Raw genomic sequence first — 13,369 nt, 5'->3', positions numbered from 1 at the left:
CAGTACTCCAAGTGTGGTCTAACCAAGGTTCGATACAGGTTTAGCATAACTTCCCTACTTTTCAATTCTATCCCTTTAGAAATCAACTGTAGTGCTTGGTTTGCTTTTTTATGGCCTTGCTAACCTGTGTCGCAACTTTGTGTTTTGTGTATTTGTACTCTGAGATCCCTTTGTTCCTCGACCCCACCTAGACTCGCACCCTCCAAGTGATAAGCGACCTCCCTATTCTTCCTACCAAAGTGTAATACCTCACATTTATCTGTGTTGAACTTCATTTGCCAATTATATGCCCATTCTGCAAGTTTATTAATGCCCTCCTGTAATTTGTTGCTGTCCTCAGTATTGACTCTTTCCCCCCCCCCCCCCCCCCCCAAAATTTGGTGTCATCTACAAATTTAGAAATTGTGTTTTTGATTCCAAAGTCTAAATCGTTAATGTAAATTGTGAACAACAGTGGTCCCAGCACTGATCCTTGTGGAACACCACTACTCACCTTTACTCCCACTCTCTGCTTTCTGTCTTGAAGTCAGCTAACTATCCATTCTGCTACTTGTCCCCTGACTCCGCATTCTCTGACCTTGTTCATCAGTCTATTATGGGGTACCTTATCGAAGGCCTTTTGAAAATCTAGATAAATTACATCTACTACATTACCATTGTCTACTCTCTCTGTTACCTCTTCAAAAAATTCAGTGAGGTTGGTCAAGCAAGACTTTCCCTTTTGAAATCCATGCTGACTATTCATTATTATATTTTTGGTTTCTAGATGTTCTTCTATTTTCTCCTTTAATAGGGATTCCATTATTTTTCCTACCACGTATGTTAAGCTGACTGGTCTATAATTCCCTGGACATGTTCCATCCCCCTTGAATATAGGTATTACGTTAGCTATCCACCAGTCTTCTGGCACTTCACCTTTTTCTAACGAATTATTAAATATGTGTAGTAATGCCTCTGCTATCTCTTCCCTAGATTCTTTTAAAATGCGTGGATGCAATCCATCTGGGCCAGGGGTTCTATCCTCCTGAGTTTGATTAGTTTATTTAATATATCCCCTCTTTATTTTAAATGCACTTATCGCATTACAAATATCATCATCCAATGCCATGTCCACCTGTTCTATCTCCCTGGTAAATACTGAAGCAAAATAATTATTTAATATTTCTGCCATCTCTCTACCCTGTCGATCTCTTAATGCCCCATTCCCATCCCAACCGTTTTTATTAATGTGCCTGTAAAATATTTTACTGTTTTTTATGTTCCTTGATAATTTAATTTCAGTTCCTCTTTGCTTTCCTAATTTTTTTTGACTTCTCTCCTAATCTCTTCATATTCTCCCTTATCATGCACTCCACTGCTGTCCATGTACTTAATGTATTTCTCTTTCCTCACCGTCAATTGTTCCCGTATGGCTTTATTCATCCATGGAGTCTCATTAGTGTTTAGTTTGTTCTTTCCTTTTAGCAGAATATATTGTTCCTGCACTCTGTTGAACACCATTTTCAGTGTTTCCCATTGCTGTTCTACATCGTTTTATTTTCCCAAGTTCTATTCTCAGCCTCTCGCAATCAACTTTTCTCCAATCTATTAACTATCAGCCTTCAAAAGGAAATAATTGTGTAAAGCAGTTTGAGATGTTTCTTTGTGTTGAGGTGTTATGTAAATATTACTGTCCATCTAACTCCTTTTTTAATGGGTAAAAAAAAATATCTGCTTAGAAATCTATCACTTTGAGCATTAATGAAGAGGTAAAATGTAACACACAACCCCCAAATGTAATGGCTCTCCATCCAATAACCTACAATATAAATTATCTTTATTCAACACATCTTGTTACATTCAAATATTAAAAAACTGCATTGACAAACTATTTAGCCAACTGACATAGCTTTTGCCAAAAAATATTTACTTACAAAATCTAGGATTGCAGTTTATCTTTAATTTCTTACTCTTTCACTTGGACGAATGTCAATGAGAGAATCTGCATTTTCCTCATCCAACAGAAACACCTCAAGACTCCAGATATCGTCATTGGAGCAGACACTATTGTGGTAAGCAAAAGTAGCACGTGGGCACTTGCAGAAAAACTGGTGATGTGTCCGTTTGAATTCTTCTTGCATCGTATTTTAAAGTTAATGCATGTCTGCCCAGCAACAATGTAGAAAAAGAAATTGCTGTAAATATTTATAACTCACGTTTTAATTGTTGCAAGAGTGGAAATAGCTTCTCGAAATCTGGTTAGTTATAGTGGGAGGGGAGATAGAGATCAAACATGTATTTGATTTTCTTTCCTTTCAAATCTTCTTTGTATTTGCACCATTTTGGAAGAGACGCACAGCAAGCTTGAGTAGGGCACTATTTGAACTTGCTTGCTGCATTATGTTGGTGTCTTCCACTCTGTTTCAGTGGGAGGGTGAAAACCATAGATCGGAGTGCTAAACAGAATGCTTGGAAGGAGCTGGGAAACTCTATACCGCACTCGGTCTTTTAAGTGTAGATTGATGTATGTCTCTCAAGCCTTGACTTCCTTTTAGAATCAGATGTTTCAGCACGGGAGGAGGCCATTTGGCCCTGTGTGTCTTTGCTGGGGCTACCTTCAGTTAATGCAACTATTGCCCTAGGACAATCTGCTAGTGTTTTGATGGATGCATCAACAGGGAATTATGTTTAGTCTTCAACACAATGACACCAATTCCACTCTACAGAATTGTGTTTAATTTCAGACAGTATGTGGTACCGCTTTTTTTTAATGCTCATTTTAAGTGTGTATCTTTTCTGTAATTAACACTTTAAATAATTGGTGATCCTTTTCACTTTTTAGACTGTGTTTTCTACTTATTGCATATTGACAAGAAATGGCCTTTAATTTCTATTGTAGATCATGGGCAAAAGTGTTAGCCAATGCCCTGACTGTTTTGAAATGTTTAAAAGCTGTTTTGGTTATTTTGGTTCAGAAATGTTATTGCAGCCTACAAAAGACTTGACTAGAAACATTAACCTTCATATGAGGTCTATTTTGATTGTACCTTTATCATTGAATGGAAATTGAAATGAAAGACAAGAGGCGGATGAACAGTCATCATTGCTTTATTGTCTAGCTGTTTGGAAAGTAGAAACTTGGGCATCTAAATTTAAGTGCCTTGGTGTAGATTAAAAGATCAACAGATTTTTGCAAGATAAGGGAGTGAAGGGTTATGGGGAGTGGGCGGGAAAGTGGCTTTGAGCCCAAGATCAGGCATGATCTTATTGAATGGCGGAGCAGGCGCGAGGGGCCAAGTGGCCTATTCCTGCTCCTATTTCTTATGTGCTTATGATGGTTTTCCAATTTCTTTTTCCAATTTTCCAATTTCTTGCACATATATGTGCAACAGGACATCTTGTAGCACTTAAAATGGGGAAACAATTTAAAGGACAGAAAACACATTGAAATTGAGCCGCAAGGAAACGTTTGAATGCACAAAGAGAATTAACGAGACAAAGTTATGTTACGAGAGAAGTTCAGAGCCACTGGTGGGAGAAAGAACTCCCTTCAATGGCGAAGTGCAGCGATTAGCGACTCGGGTAGCACGGTGGTATAGTGGTTAGCACTGTTGCCTCACAGCGCCAGGGACCCGGGTTCGAATCCGGCCTCGGGTGACTGTCTGTGTGGAGTTTGCACATTCTCCCCGTGTTTGCGTGGGTTTCCTCCGGGTGCTCCGGTTTCCTCCCACAGTCCAAAAATGTGCGGGTTAGGTTGATTGGCCATGATAAAAATTGACCCTTAGTGTTAGGGGGGATTAAATACGCGGGGTTACGGGGATAGGGCTTGGGTGGGATGGCTGTCGGTGTAGGGACCGGGTGCTAGGGTTTGGATGATCAGCCATGATCTCGTTGAATGGCGGAGCAGGCTCGAAGGGCCGAATGGCCTACTCCTGCTCCTATCTTCTATGTTTCTATGTAGGAACCAGAATTTGCTGGAAAAATGATGATGAGTTTAATTCGCCCACCTGTTGTTAGTGTGCAAATAACCCAGCAATTTGTGGCAAGAAAGAGATACACCGTGAGTTCTGAATCGCCACAAATTGCTGGGCAGTTTGCGCTGCTCCGCCGTTAGCCTCGCAAAAATGGAAGCTCGCCATCAACCTCCCGTGAGTTTCAAGAAATTGCTGCATTTGAGCTGTTAAAACAACTTAAGCTTGTTGCAGAACGTTAGGGCTGATGAGATTTATTTCCTGAAATGCCACTCAACCTCTCTGGCCCAGAAAGGGAACAACTGAAACTGTGGAATCTCATTCCAGCAGTTAGTAAATTGTTCCTAGAGGACTTTAACATTTTTAATATTTTTGATATTTTTTCTTATTTTACCTTTGTCTTTTTTTCTCTCTTGATACAATATGTATTTGTAGTTTGTAATGTAAAAACTAGTAGCTTGATTCTTCGGAATGCTAATTCTAATAAGTTAGTATTGGCAAAGTTGGGCAGTGATCAGGTGAATTAAGACAATTTGTTGCGAAAGGGGCTGGATCCAAAAGTGAAATTTTTCCCATTTCCTCCGCACCTGCCATGAGAATGCTGACCGGTGAGTATCACAGCCAACTGTGATCCAGTCCTTGCACTTTCCAGCGAGGGTCATTGGAGGGCGTTCGGGCTGATCTCCCTCTCTGCCCCTGCACCCCCACCCCAAACCCACAAACCCAATATTTTAAGAACACAAGAATATAAGAATTAAGAGCAGGAGTAGGCCATACGGCCCTTCACACCTGCTCCGCCATTCAATAAGATTGTGGCTGATCTTCGACCTCGACTCCACTTTCTCGCCCGATCCCCATCCCCATCCCCCTTGATTCCCCTAGAGTCCGAAAATCTATTGATCTCAGCCTTGAATATACTCAACGACTCAGAATCCACAGCTCTCTGGGGTAGAGAATTCCAAAGACTCTCAACCCTCTGAGTGAAGAAATTTCTCCTCATCTCAGTCTTAAATGGCCGACCCCTTATCCTGAGACTATGGCCCCTAGTTCTAGATTCTCCAGCCGGGGAAACAACCTCTCAGCATCTACCCTGTCAATCCCCCTCAGAATCTTATATGTTTCAATGAGATCACCTTTCATTCTTCTAAACTAGAATAGGCCCAATCTACACAATTCCTATAGTTATGGTACAAATAGTTCTCTTACTAGCGGTGAAAGATTGAGTGATATGAAATCTTACTTTGAGATTATCTTTCAGATTACCTTTATTGGATGTATTTCTAATTTTTTTTTCTCCTTTTCAGTCTATTGATGACGACATTCTCGAAAAGCCTGTAGATAAACAAGCTGCATACAATATGCTATCGAGGTTTGTAAATACTTCACCTGTGGCTGACATTAACTTGCATTTATGTAATGCTTTTAACGTATAAACATCCCAAGGTGCTTCACGGAGGCATAATCAGACAAGAATTGACGGCAAGTTAAAGGAGGTGAAATTGGGGGGAGGGGCGATGAAAAGCTTGGTCAAGTAGGGGGGTATTAAGGGGACTCTTAAAGGAGGAGGTGGGCAGCGGGGTTTAGGGTGAGAATTCCAGAGCTTAGGCAGCTGAAGGTATGGCTGCCAACGGTGGAATGCTCAGAAGGTCAGAGTTCAAGGAAAAGGGGGAAGGGGTAAGACCATGAAGGGATTTAAACACAAGGATGAGAATTTTAAACTGGGGGCTGGAAGCCAGTGTAGGTCATCAAGGACAGGGGTGATAAGTGAGTGGGACTTCATGTGGTATAGGATATGAATAGCAGACTTTGGAATGAGCTGAACTTTAGAGGATGGTTTACAGAGTAGAACATTGGAATAGTTGTGTCTGGAGTTGACAAAAGCATGAATGAGGGTTTCAGCGGCAGACGGGCTGAGGTAGGGGTGGAGCGTGCGATGTTACCGGAAATAGAAGTAGGCTGTCTTTTGATGGAGTGAATGTGGGATTGAAAGCGCAGCTTCGGGTTGAGTTAGCGAACAGCCTGGTTCAACCTGAGAAAGCGGCCGGGGTGGGGTATAGAAGCGGTGGCAAGTGTACGTTTTGAAGGGTCCGAAGGCTATGGCTTTGGTCTTCAGTGTGTAACAAAAGGAAATTGTAGCTCATCCAAGATTAGATGTCAGGCTGCTTGTCCAACAATAGAAGCAGTGGAGGGGCTGAGGGAGGTAGTGGAGGGGTAGAGCTGGATGTTGTCATGTGGAAGCTGACCCCATGTATGTGGATAATTTCGCCAAGGAGCAGCATGTAGATGAGGAAGAGGAGTTGGGAAAAGGATAGATCCTTGGGAGACTCCAGAGGATACGGTGCAGGTGTGGGAAGAAAAGCCATTGCTAAAAATGCTCTGGGCACAATCGGATAGGTAAGAGTGGAACTAAGTGAGGGCTAACCCAGTGAGCTGGCCAATAGAGGAGAAGCGTTGGAGGGGAGTTGGTGTGGTTGACAATGTCAAAGGCTGCAGAGGGGGTGAAGAGTGAGAATGCAGCAAGGTAATTATTAAACTCTTTTTACATTCTGGCATTGCGCAAACTATTGACATTTTGTGCTAATTTGTGCTATTTTGTAAATTATTTCCTATTTAGACTAAGCAATAAAGAACATAGTGTCTTCACTGGGGTTGCAATCATCCAGTGCAGCTGCAAAAATGGTGATGTATTTCTACGTTTACTGTGGAATTGCCTGATGGATTTTTTTTTAAAATTATGTTTTGAGGATGGCATTTTTAAATACGTGCCGTGAATTGTCATTGCATTCATGTCTTTAATTACCACTTATTTAAATAAGTGAATTAAAAACAAAGAAAGTTCCATATGCTTGAATAACACCAACTTTTAGCTTACGTAGGCCATTGAGGCCCTCGAGCCAGTTCCGCCATTCAGTTAGATGATGGCTGATCTGTACCTCCACTCCATTTACCCGTCTTTGCTCCATATCCTTGATACCGTTACCTAACAATAATCTATTCATCTCGGTTGTGCAAAATTTCAGTTGATGCCGCATCCGTAGCTTTTTGGGGAAGTAAAAATGGCCTAGCTCTGATCTTAAAGATTATGACCCCTTGTTCTGGATTTCCCACCAGCGAAAATTGTTTCTCTGTATCTACCCTTTATCATTTTAAATATCTTTATTAGATCACGTCTCGACTTTTTAAGCTCAAGGAAATACAGGCGACATTTATGCAGTATGTCCTCATAATTTAACCCTTTAGCCCCATTATCATTCTGGTGAATCTGCGCTGTACTCCTTCCAAGGCCAACATATCATTCCTGAGGTTCAGTGTGCAAAATTGAGCGCAGTACTCCAGATTGGGCCTGACCAAAACTATGTATAACTGAAGCATTACTTCCTCACTTTTGTATTCCAACCAATGTTCCCCTTAAAGGTGCGCGGGTGGTGAGGTCCCGCGCAGGCCGCTCACAAGCTATTGCCGCTGGAAGATGCCGTGCTTGCTCGGCAGCGCAGAAAATTTAAAGGGACCGCACGCACAAAAAATGAGGGGGAACATTGATTCCAACCCCCTTGAGCTGAAGGCCAACGTTCCATTACCCTTCTGGACTCAACATTGAGTTCAACAATTTCAGGCTATAACCCCTGCCCCCATTTTTCAGGCTGTTTATGATTCTGCCATCCCCATTTGCAACATTTAATCTCTCCTGCCTCCTACTCTAGCACAGAATGTTCCTTCAGATTCTCCCTCCCCTCCCCTCTCCCTGCCTCCGCACCTGCTTAAAACCTGTTACATCTCGAACCTTTTCCAGTTCTGATGAAGGGACCCAGACCTGAAGCGTTAACTCTGTTTCTCTCTCCACGGACGCTGCCTGGCCTGCTGAGTGCTTCCAGCATGTTCTGTTGTTGTTCCATTACCCTTTCTGATTACCTTTTGTACCTGTATACTAGCTTTTAGTGATTTGTGTACATGGACACCTAAATCTCTTTGCTCCTCCACAGCTCCTAGTCTTTGACCATTAAGAAAATATTCTGATTTTTCTTTATCAGATCCAAAGTAGATGATGCCACACTTCCCCACATTGAACTCCATCTGCCATGGTTTTGCCCATTCACTTAGTCAGTCTAGGCACCTTTCTAACTCCCTGTTCCCATCTGCACGACTTACTGTAGGGGCTAATATAAACTCTGGTTATACTAGCCACTACAGTGGGTAATACAGATTGAATATCCTGTTAACTCCTGAATAGGTTCAATGTACCAAATTTTTACAGAAAATGTAACCTTTAAGCAATAGCAGAAGGCCTCAAAATATAGACTGTAATGGTGTTTTCATCTCAATTTAAACTTGCATAGTACAGTGATTGTATTTAATTTGAGTATCTTTTGTGCTCTTATCGTAGAGAGAACTAGCCTATTTTCACAACACATTGTCTACATTTTGACACGGATAGCTACATGGTTAATACATGTACATAACTCTTACCCCAAGTGTCCGAGATAGGGAAACTGAACCTGGTAATGTGAACCTGGTAATGTAAACCGACATTATTGTTCCAGGCAACCAACTGGAGACCAGAATTTCTGTCTTTCATGAAGAAACAAAAGTGAAGTTTTCAGATCTGTCTGAGGAGCTTCTCTGGGAGTACATACACAGTGGTGAGCCAATGTACGTGCAGACGCAAACCTATACCCACAGAGAAAGTTCAGTGTTGGAGCATGATGTTGCAATGAGTCCTCCATTTTACAACACAAGAAAATGTATTTCACAAAAAGGCCATTTGTCCCATTAAACCCCTTGTTCTAGTTAGTAGTGTTGTGGAATCTACCCCAGCTGCTTCTCCTAAGGGGTGAATGGCCACAGATGCAACTGATTAATGGCTATCTGACCCGATCTGGAGGTCATGCTGCTCATCACGTGACTTGCTCCAGGTACTGCAATCATGTCAGTTACATTGATAGACTGGAGAAGCTGGGGTTGTTCTCCTTAGAGCAGAGAAGGCTGAGAGGAGATTTGATAGAGGTGTTCAAAATCATGAGGGGTCTAGACAAGAGTAGATCGAGAGAAACTATTCCCATTGGCGGAAGGGTCGAGAACCAGAGGATAGAAGAACCAAAGGTGACGCGAGGAAAAACTTTTTTACGCAGCGAATGGTTAGGATCTGGAATGCACTGCCTGAAAGGGTGGTGGAGGCAGATTCAATCGTGGCTTTCAAAAGGGAATTGGATAAGTACCTGAAGGAAAAAAATTTGCAGGGGTAGCTACAGGGAAAGGGCGGGGAAAAGAGAACTGAAAATTTCTCACCAGTTCCTTCAGATAACCAAGCAAAACTCCAGTATCTATTTTCATGTCCAAAATAACATGTAAAAATAAATAGAGTTGCATTTCTATAGCACTTTTCATGACCTCAGGATAGCCCAAAGCGCTTTACAGCCAATGAAGTACAAGTGGAGTCATTGTTATAATGTAGGAAACGCAGCAGCCAATTTGCAAGCTCCCACAAACAGCAATGTGATAATCACCAGCTAATCTGTTTTTGTAGATGTTGATTGAGGGATAAATATTGGCCAGGACACCGGGGCTAACTCCCCTGATCTTCCAAACAGTGCCATGGATCTTTTACCTCCACCTGAGAGGACAGATGGGGCCTCAGTTTAAAAGACAGCACCTCCGACAGTGCAGCACTCCCTCAGTACTGCACTAGAGTGTTAGCCTGGCTTATGTGCTCAAGTCACTAGAGTGGAACTTGAACCCACCACATTTTGACTCTGGCGAGAGTGCTACTACTAAGCTACGACAATTAAATTATATTGTGAACAAAAGTTTATCCTTAAATGGACAGCATTGCTTCATATTCTAGCACTGTGGAGTAAATTTTGAGTTAGTGTCCCCCGCGCTATATAAATGCTAGTGGGATAGGGCCCTCACTACCACGGATAATTGTGGGCATGAATGCATGTCTTGTAGTTCTGTGCTACAGTAGGTTCTGTGCATCAGCATCCGAGGTCACCTAAAATAACTGAGTTTGACCAGATATTATCTTAAATTAAATTTTTTTCATGAAAGTTATGTACCCATGGGCAGTGTGTTGCTGGACCATTACAGAATCATAGAATGGTTACAGCACAAAAGGAGGCCATTCAGCCCGTGCTGGCTCTTTGCAAGAGCACTTCAGCTGGTCCCACTCCCCCCACCCTTTCCCTGTAGTCCTGCAAATTTTTTTTCCTTCAGGTACTTATCCAATTCCCTTTTGAAAGCCACGATTGAATCTGCCTCCACCACCTTTCAGGCAGTACATTCCAGATCCTAACCATTCGCTGCGTAAAAAAGTTTTTCCTCGCGTCACCTTTGGTTCTTCTGTCCTCTGGTTCTCGACCCTTCCGCCAATGGGAACAGTTTCTCTCGATCTACTCTTGTCTAGACCCCTCATGATTTTGAACACCTCTATCAAATCTCCTCTCGGCCTTCTTTGCTCTAAGGAGAACAACCCCAGCTTGTAATGAAGGATATTAGCTCTGATGAGGTGGAATCTGTATGGGTAGAATTGAGAAATACTAAGGGGAAAAAAACATTAGTGGGAGTGGTATATAGACCTCCAAACAGTAAGGCGGAGGTTGGGGATGGCATTAAAAGGGAAATTAAAGAAGCGTGCAATAAGGGCACAGCAGTCATCATGGGTGACTTTAATCTACATATAGATTGGGCTAACCAAATTAGTAACAATACTGTGGAGGAGGAATTCCTGGAGTGTTTACGGGATGGTTTCCTGGACCAATATGTCGAGGAACCAACCAGAGATCAGGCCATCTTAGACTGGGTATTATGTAACGAGAAAGGATTAATTAGCAATCTTGTTGTACGAGACCCCTTGGGTCGGAGCGATCATAATATGATCGAATTCTTCATTAAGATGGAGAATGAAGCAGTTGACTCAGAAACTAGGGTCCTCAATTTAAATAAAGGAAACTACGATGGTCTGAGGAGCGAGTTGGGTAGGATTGATTGGGGAATGTCACTCAAAGGGTTGATGGTGGATAGGCAATGGCAAACATTCAAAGACCAAATGGATGAACTGCAGAAGCTGTTCATCCCAGTTTGGCATAAAAATAAAACAAAAAAGGTGACTCAACCGTGGCTAACAAGGGAAATTAGGGATAGCATAAGATCCAAGGAGAGGACATACAAATTGGCCAGAAAAAGCAATAATCCTGAGGATTGGGAGCAGTTTAGGATTCAACAAAGGAGGACAAAGGGATTAATTAAGAAAGGAAAAAATAGAATGTGAGAGTAAGCTTCCAGGGAACATAAAAACTGACTGTAAAAGCTTTTATAGATATGTAAAGAGAAAAAGATTGGTGAAGTCAAGCGTAGGTCCCTTGCAGTCAGAATCGGGGGAATTTATAATGGAGAGCAAAGAAATGGCAGACCAACTAAATACATATTTTGGTTCTGTCTTCACAAAGGAGGACACAAATAACCTCCCAGAAATACCGCGGAACATAGGGTCTGATGAAAGGGTGGAACTGAAAGAAATCAGTATTTGTAGGGAAATGGTGTTAGGAAAATTGATGGGACTGAAGGCCGATAAATCCCCAGGGCCTGATAATCTACATCCCAGGGTACTTAAGGAAGTGGCCCTAGAAATAGTAGATGCATTGCTGGTCATCTTCCAGAACTCGATAGACTCTGGAACAGTACCCATGGATTGGAGGGTAGCTAATGTTACCCCACTATTCAAAAAAGGTGGCAGAGAAAAAGCGGGGAATTATAGACCGGTAAGCCTGACCTCGGTAGTGGGGAAAATGCTAGAGTCCATTATAAAAGATGTAATAGCAGAGCACTTGGAAAGCAGTGACAGGATCGGACAAAGTCAACATGGATTTACAAAAGGTAAATCATGCTTGACTAATCTACTGGAATTTTTTGAGGATGTAACTGGTAAAATAGATAAGGGAGAACCAGTGGATGTGGTGTATTTGGACTTTCAGAAGGCTTTCGATAAGGTCCCGCATAGAGGTTAGCGTGCAAAATTAAGGCACATGGGATTGGGGGCAAGGTATTGACGTGGATAGAGAACTGGTTGGCGGACAGAAAGCAAAGAGTTGGAATAAACGGGTCTTTTTCCGAGTGGCAGGCAGTGACTAGTGGGGTACCGCAAGGATCGGTCCTAGGACCCCAGCTGTTCACAATATATATTAATGATCTGGACGAGGGAATTGGATGTAATATCTCCAAATTTGCAGACGACACAAAGCTGGGTGGGAGGGTATCCTGTGAGGAGGATGTCATGAAACTCCAGTACGATTTGGACAGGTTGCGTGATTGGGCAGAAACAGGGCAAATGCACTATAATGTGGATAAATGTGAGGTTATCCACTTTGGTGGCAAAAACAGGAAGGCAGATTATTATTTGAATGGCAATAGATTGGGAGAAGGGGAAGTGCAAAGAGACCTGGGTGTTCTTGTGCACCAGTCGCTGAAGGTAAGCATGCAGGTGCAGCAGGCGGTTAAGAAGGCAAATGGTATGTTGGTCTTCGTAGCAAGAGGGTTCGAGTACAAGAACAAGGATGTCTTGCTGCAGTTGTACAGGGCCTTGGTGAGACCGCACCTTGAGTATTGTGTGCAGTTTTGGTCACCTTACCTGAGGAAGGACGTTCTTGCCATGGAGGGAGTGCAGCGAAGATTCACCAGGCTGATACCTGGGATGGCAGGAATGACGTACGACGAGAGATTGTGTCAATTGGGCTTATACTCACTGGAGTTTAGAAGATTGAGAGGGGATCTCATCGAAACCTATAAAATTCTGTCAGGTCTGGACAGACTAGATGCAGAAAGGATGTTTCTGATGGCCGGGGAGTCCAGAACCAGGGGTCATAGTCTAAGGATAAGGGGTAAGCCATTTAGGACTGAAATGAAGAGGAATTTCTTCACCCAGAGAGTGGTGAACCTGTGGAATTCTCTGCCACAGAGGGCGGTGGAGGCCAGTTCATTAAATATATTCAGGAAAGAGTTGGATATATTTCTTGAGGCTAAAGGGATCAAGGGATATGGGGAGAAGGCAGGGACAGGGTACTGAATTTGGATGATCAGCCATGATCTCATTGAATGGCGGAGCAGGCTCGAAGGGCCGAATGGCCTACTCCTGCTCCTATCTTCTATGTTTCTATGTTTCTCCAGTCTGTCAATGTAACTGACATGATTGCAGTACCTGGAGCAAGTCACGTGATGAGCAGCATGACCTCCAGGTCAGGTCAGTTAGCCATTAATCAGACTTGTTTACTTGTGAGGTTTCTGTGCAATGCTAACAGCACTGAATCCACAACAAAAACTGAATGACGTGCAGTGTATGGACGATATACCATCGCCAATTGTGAAATATATTTATGCTCCTAGAAGTGAAGCTAACTTGTAAAAGTTGCAGTCAGTTTTACAAGTGGAAA

The 13,369-nt window shown here is 42.6% G+C and overlaps 1 protein-coding gene across 2 annotated transcripts in view; it reads left to right on the top strand.

The window, feature by feature from the left end:
* asmtl (acetylserotonin O-methyltransferase-like) overlaps positions 1–13,369 on the top strand; it is a 55,468-nt gene that overhangs the window by 15,457 nt on the left and 26,642 nt on the right. For both annotated transcript variants that reach the window (XM_085999606.1, XM_085999605.1), the window contains exons 4-7: positions 2,004–2,051; positions 5,255–5,319; positions 6,565–6,629; positions 8,489–8,597. In XM_085999606.1, coding sequence (XP_085855732.1) covers positions 2,004–2,051; positions 5,255–5,319; positions 6,565–6,629; positions 8,489–8,597 — 287 coding nt within the window. The remainder of the gene's footprint in view (positions 1–2,003; positions 2,052–5,254; positions 5,320–6,564; positions 6,630–8,488; positions 8,598–13,369) is intronic.

This window comes from Somniosus microcephalus, chromosome 10 (genome assembly GCF_052327205.1).
Source record: "Somniosus microcephalus isolate GS21.2 chromosome 10, FLI_Smic_1.0, whole genome shotgun sequence".
Classification (NCBI taxonomy): Eukaryota; Metazoa; Chordata; class Chondrichthyes; order Squaliformes; family Somniosidae; genus Somniosus; species Somniosus microcephalus.
The sequence above is the reverse complement of the archived record's forward strand: the minus strand, read 5'-3'. Positions and strand labels throughout refer to the sequence as shown.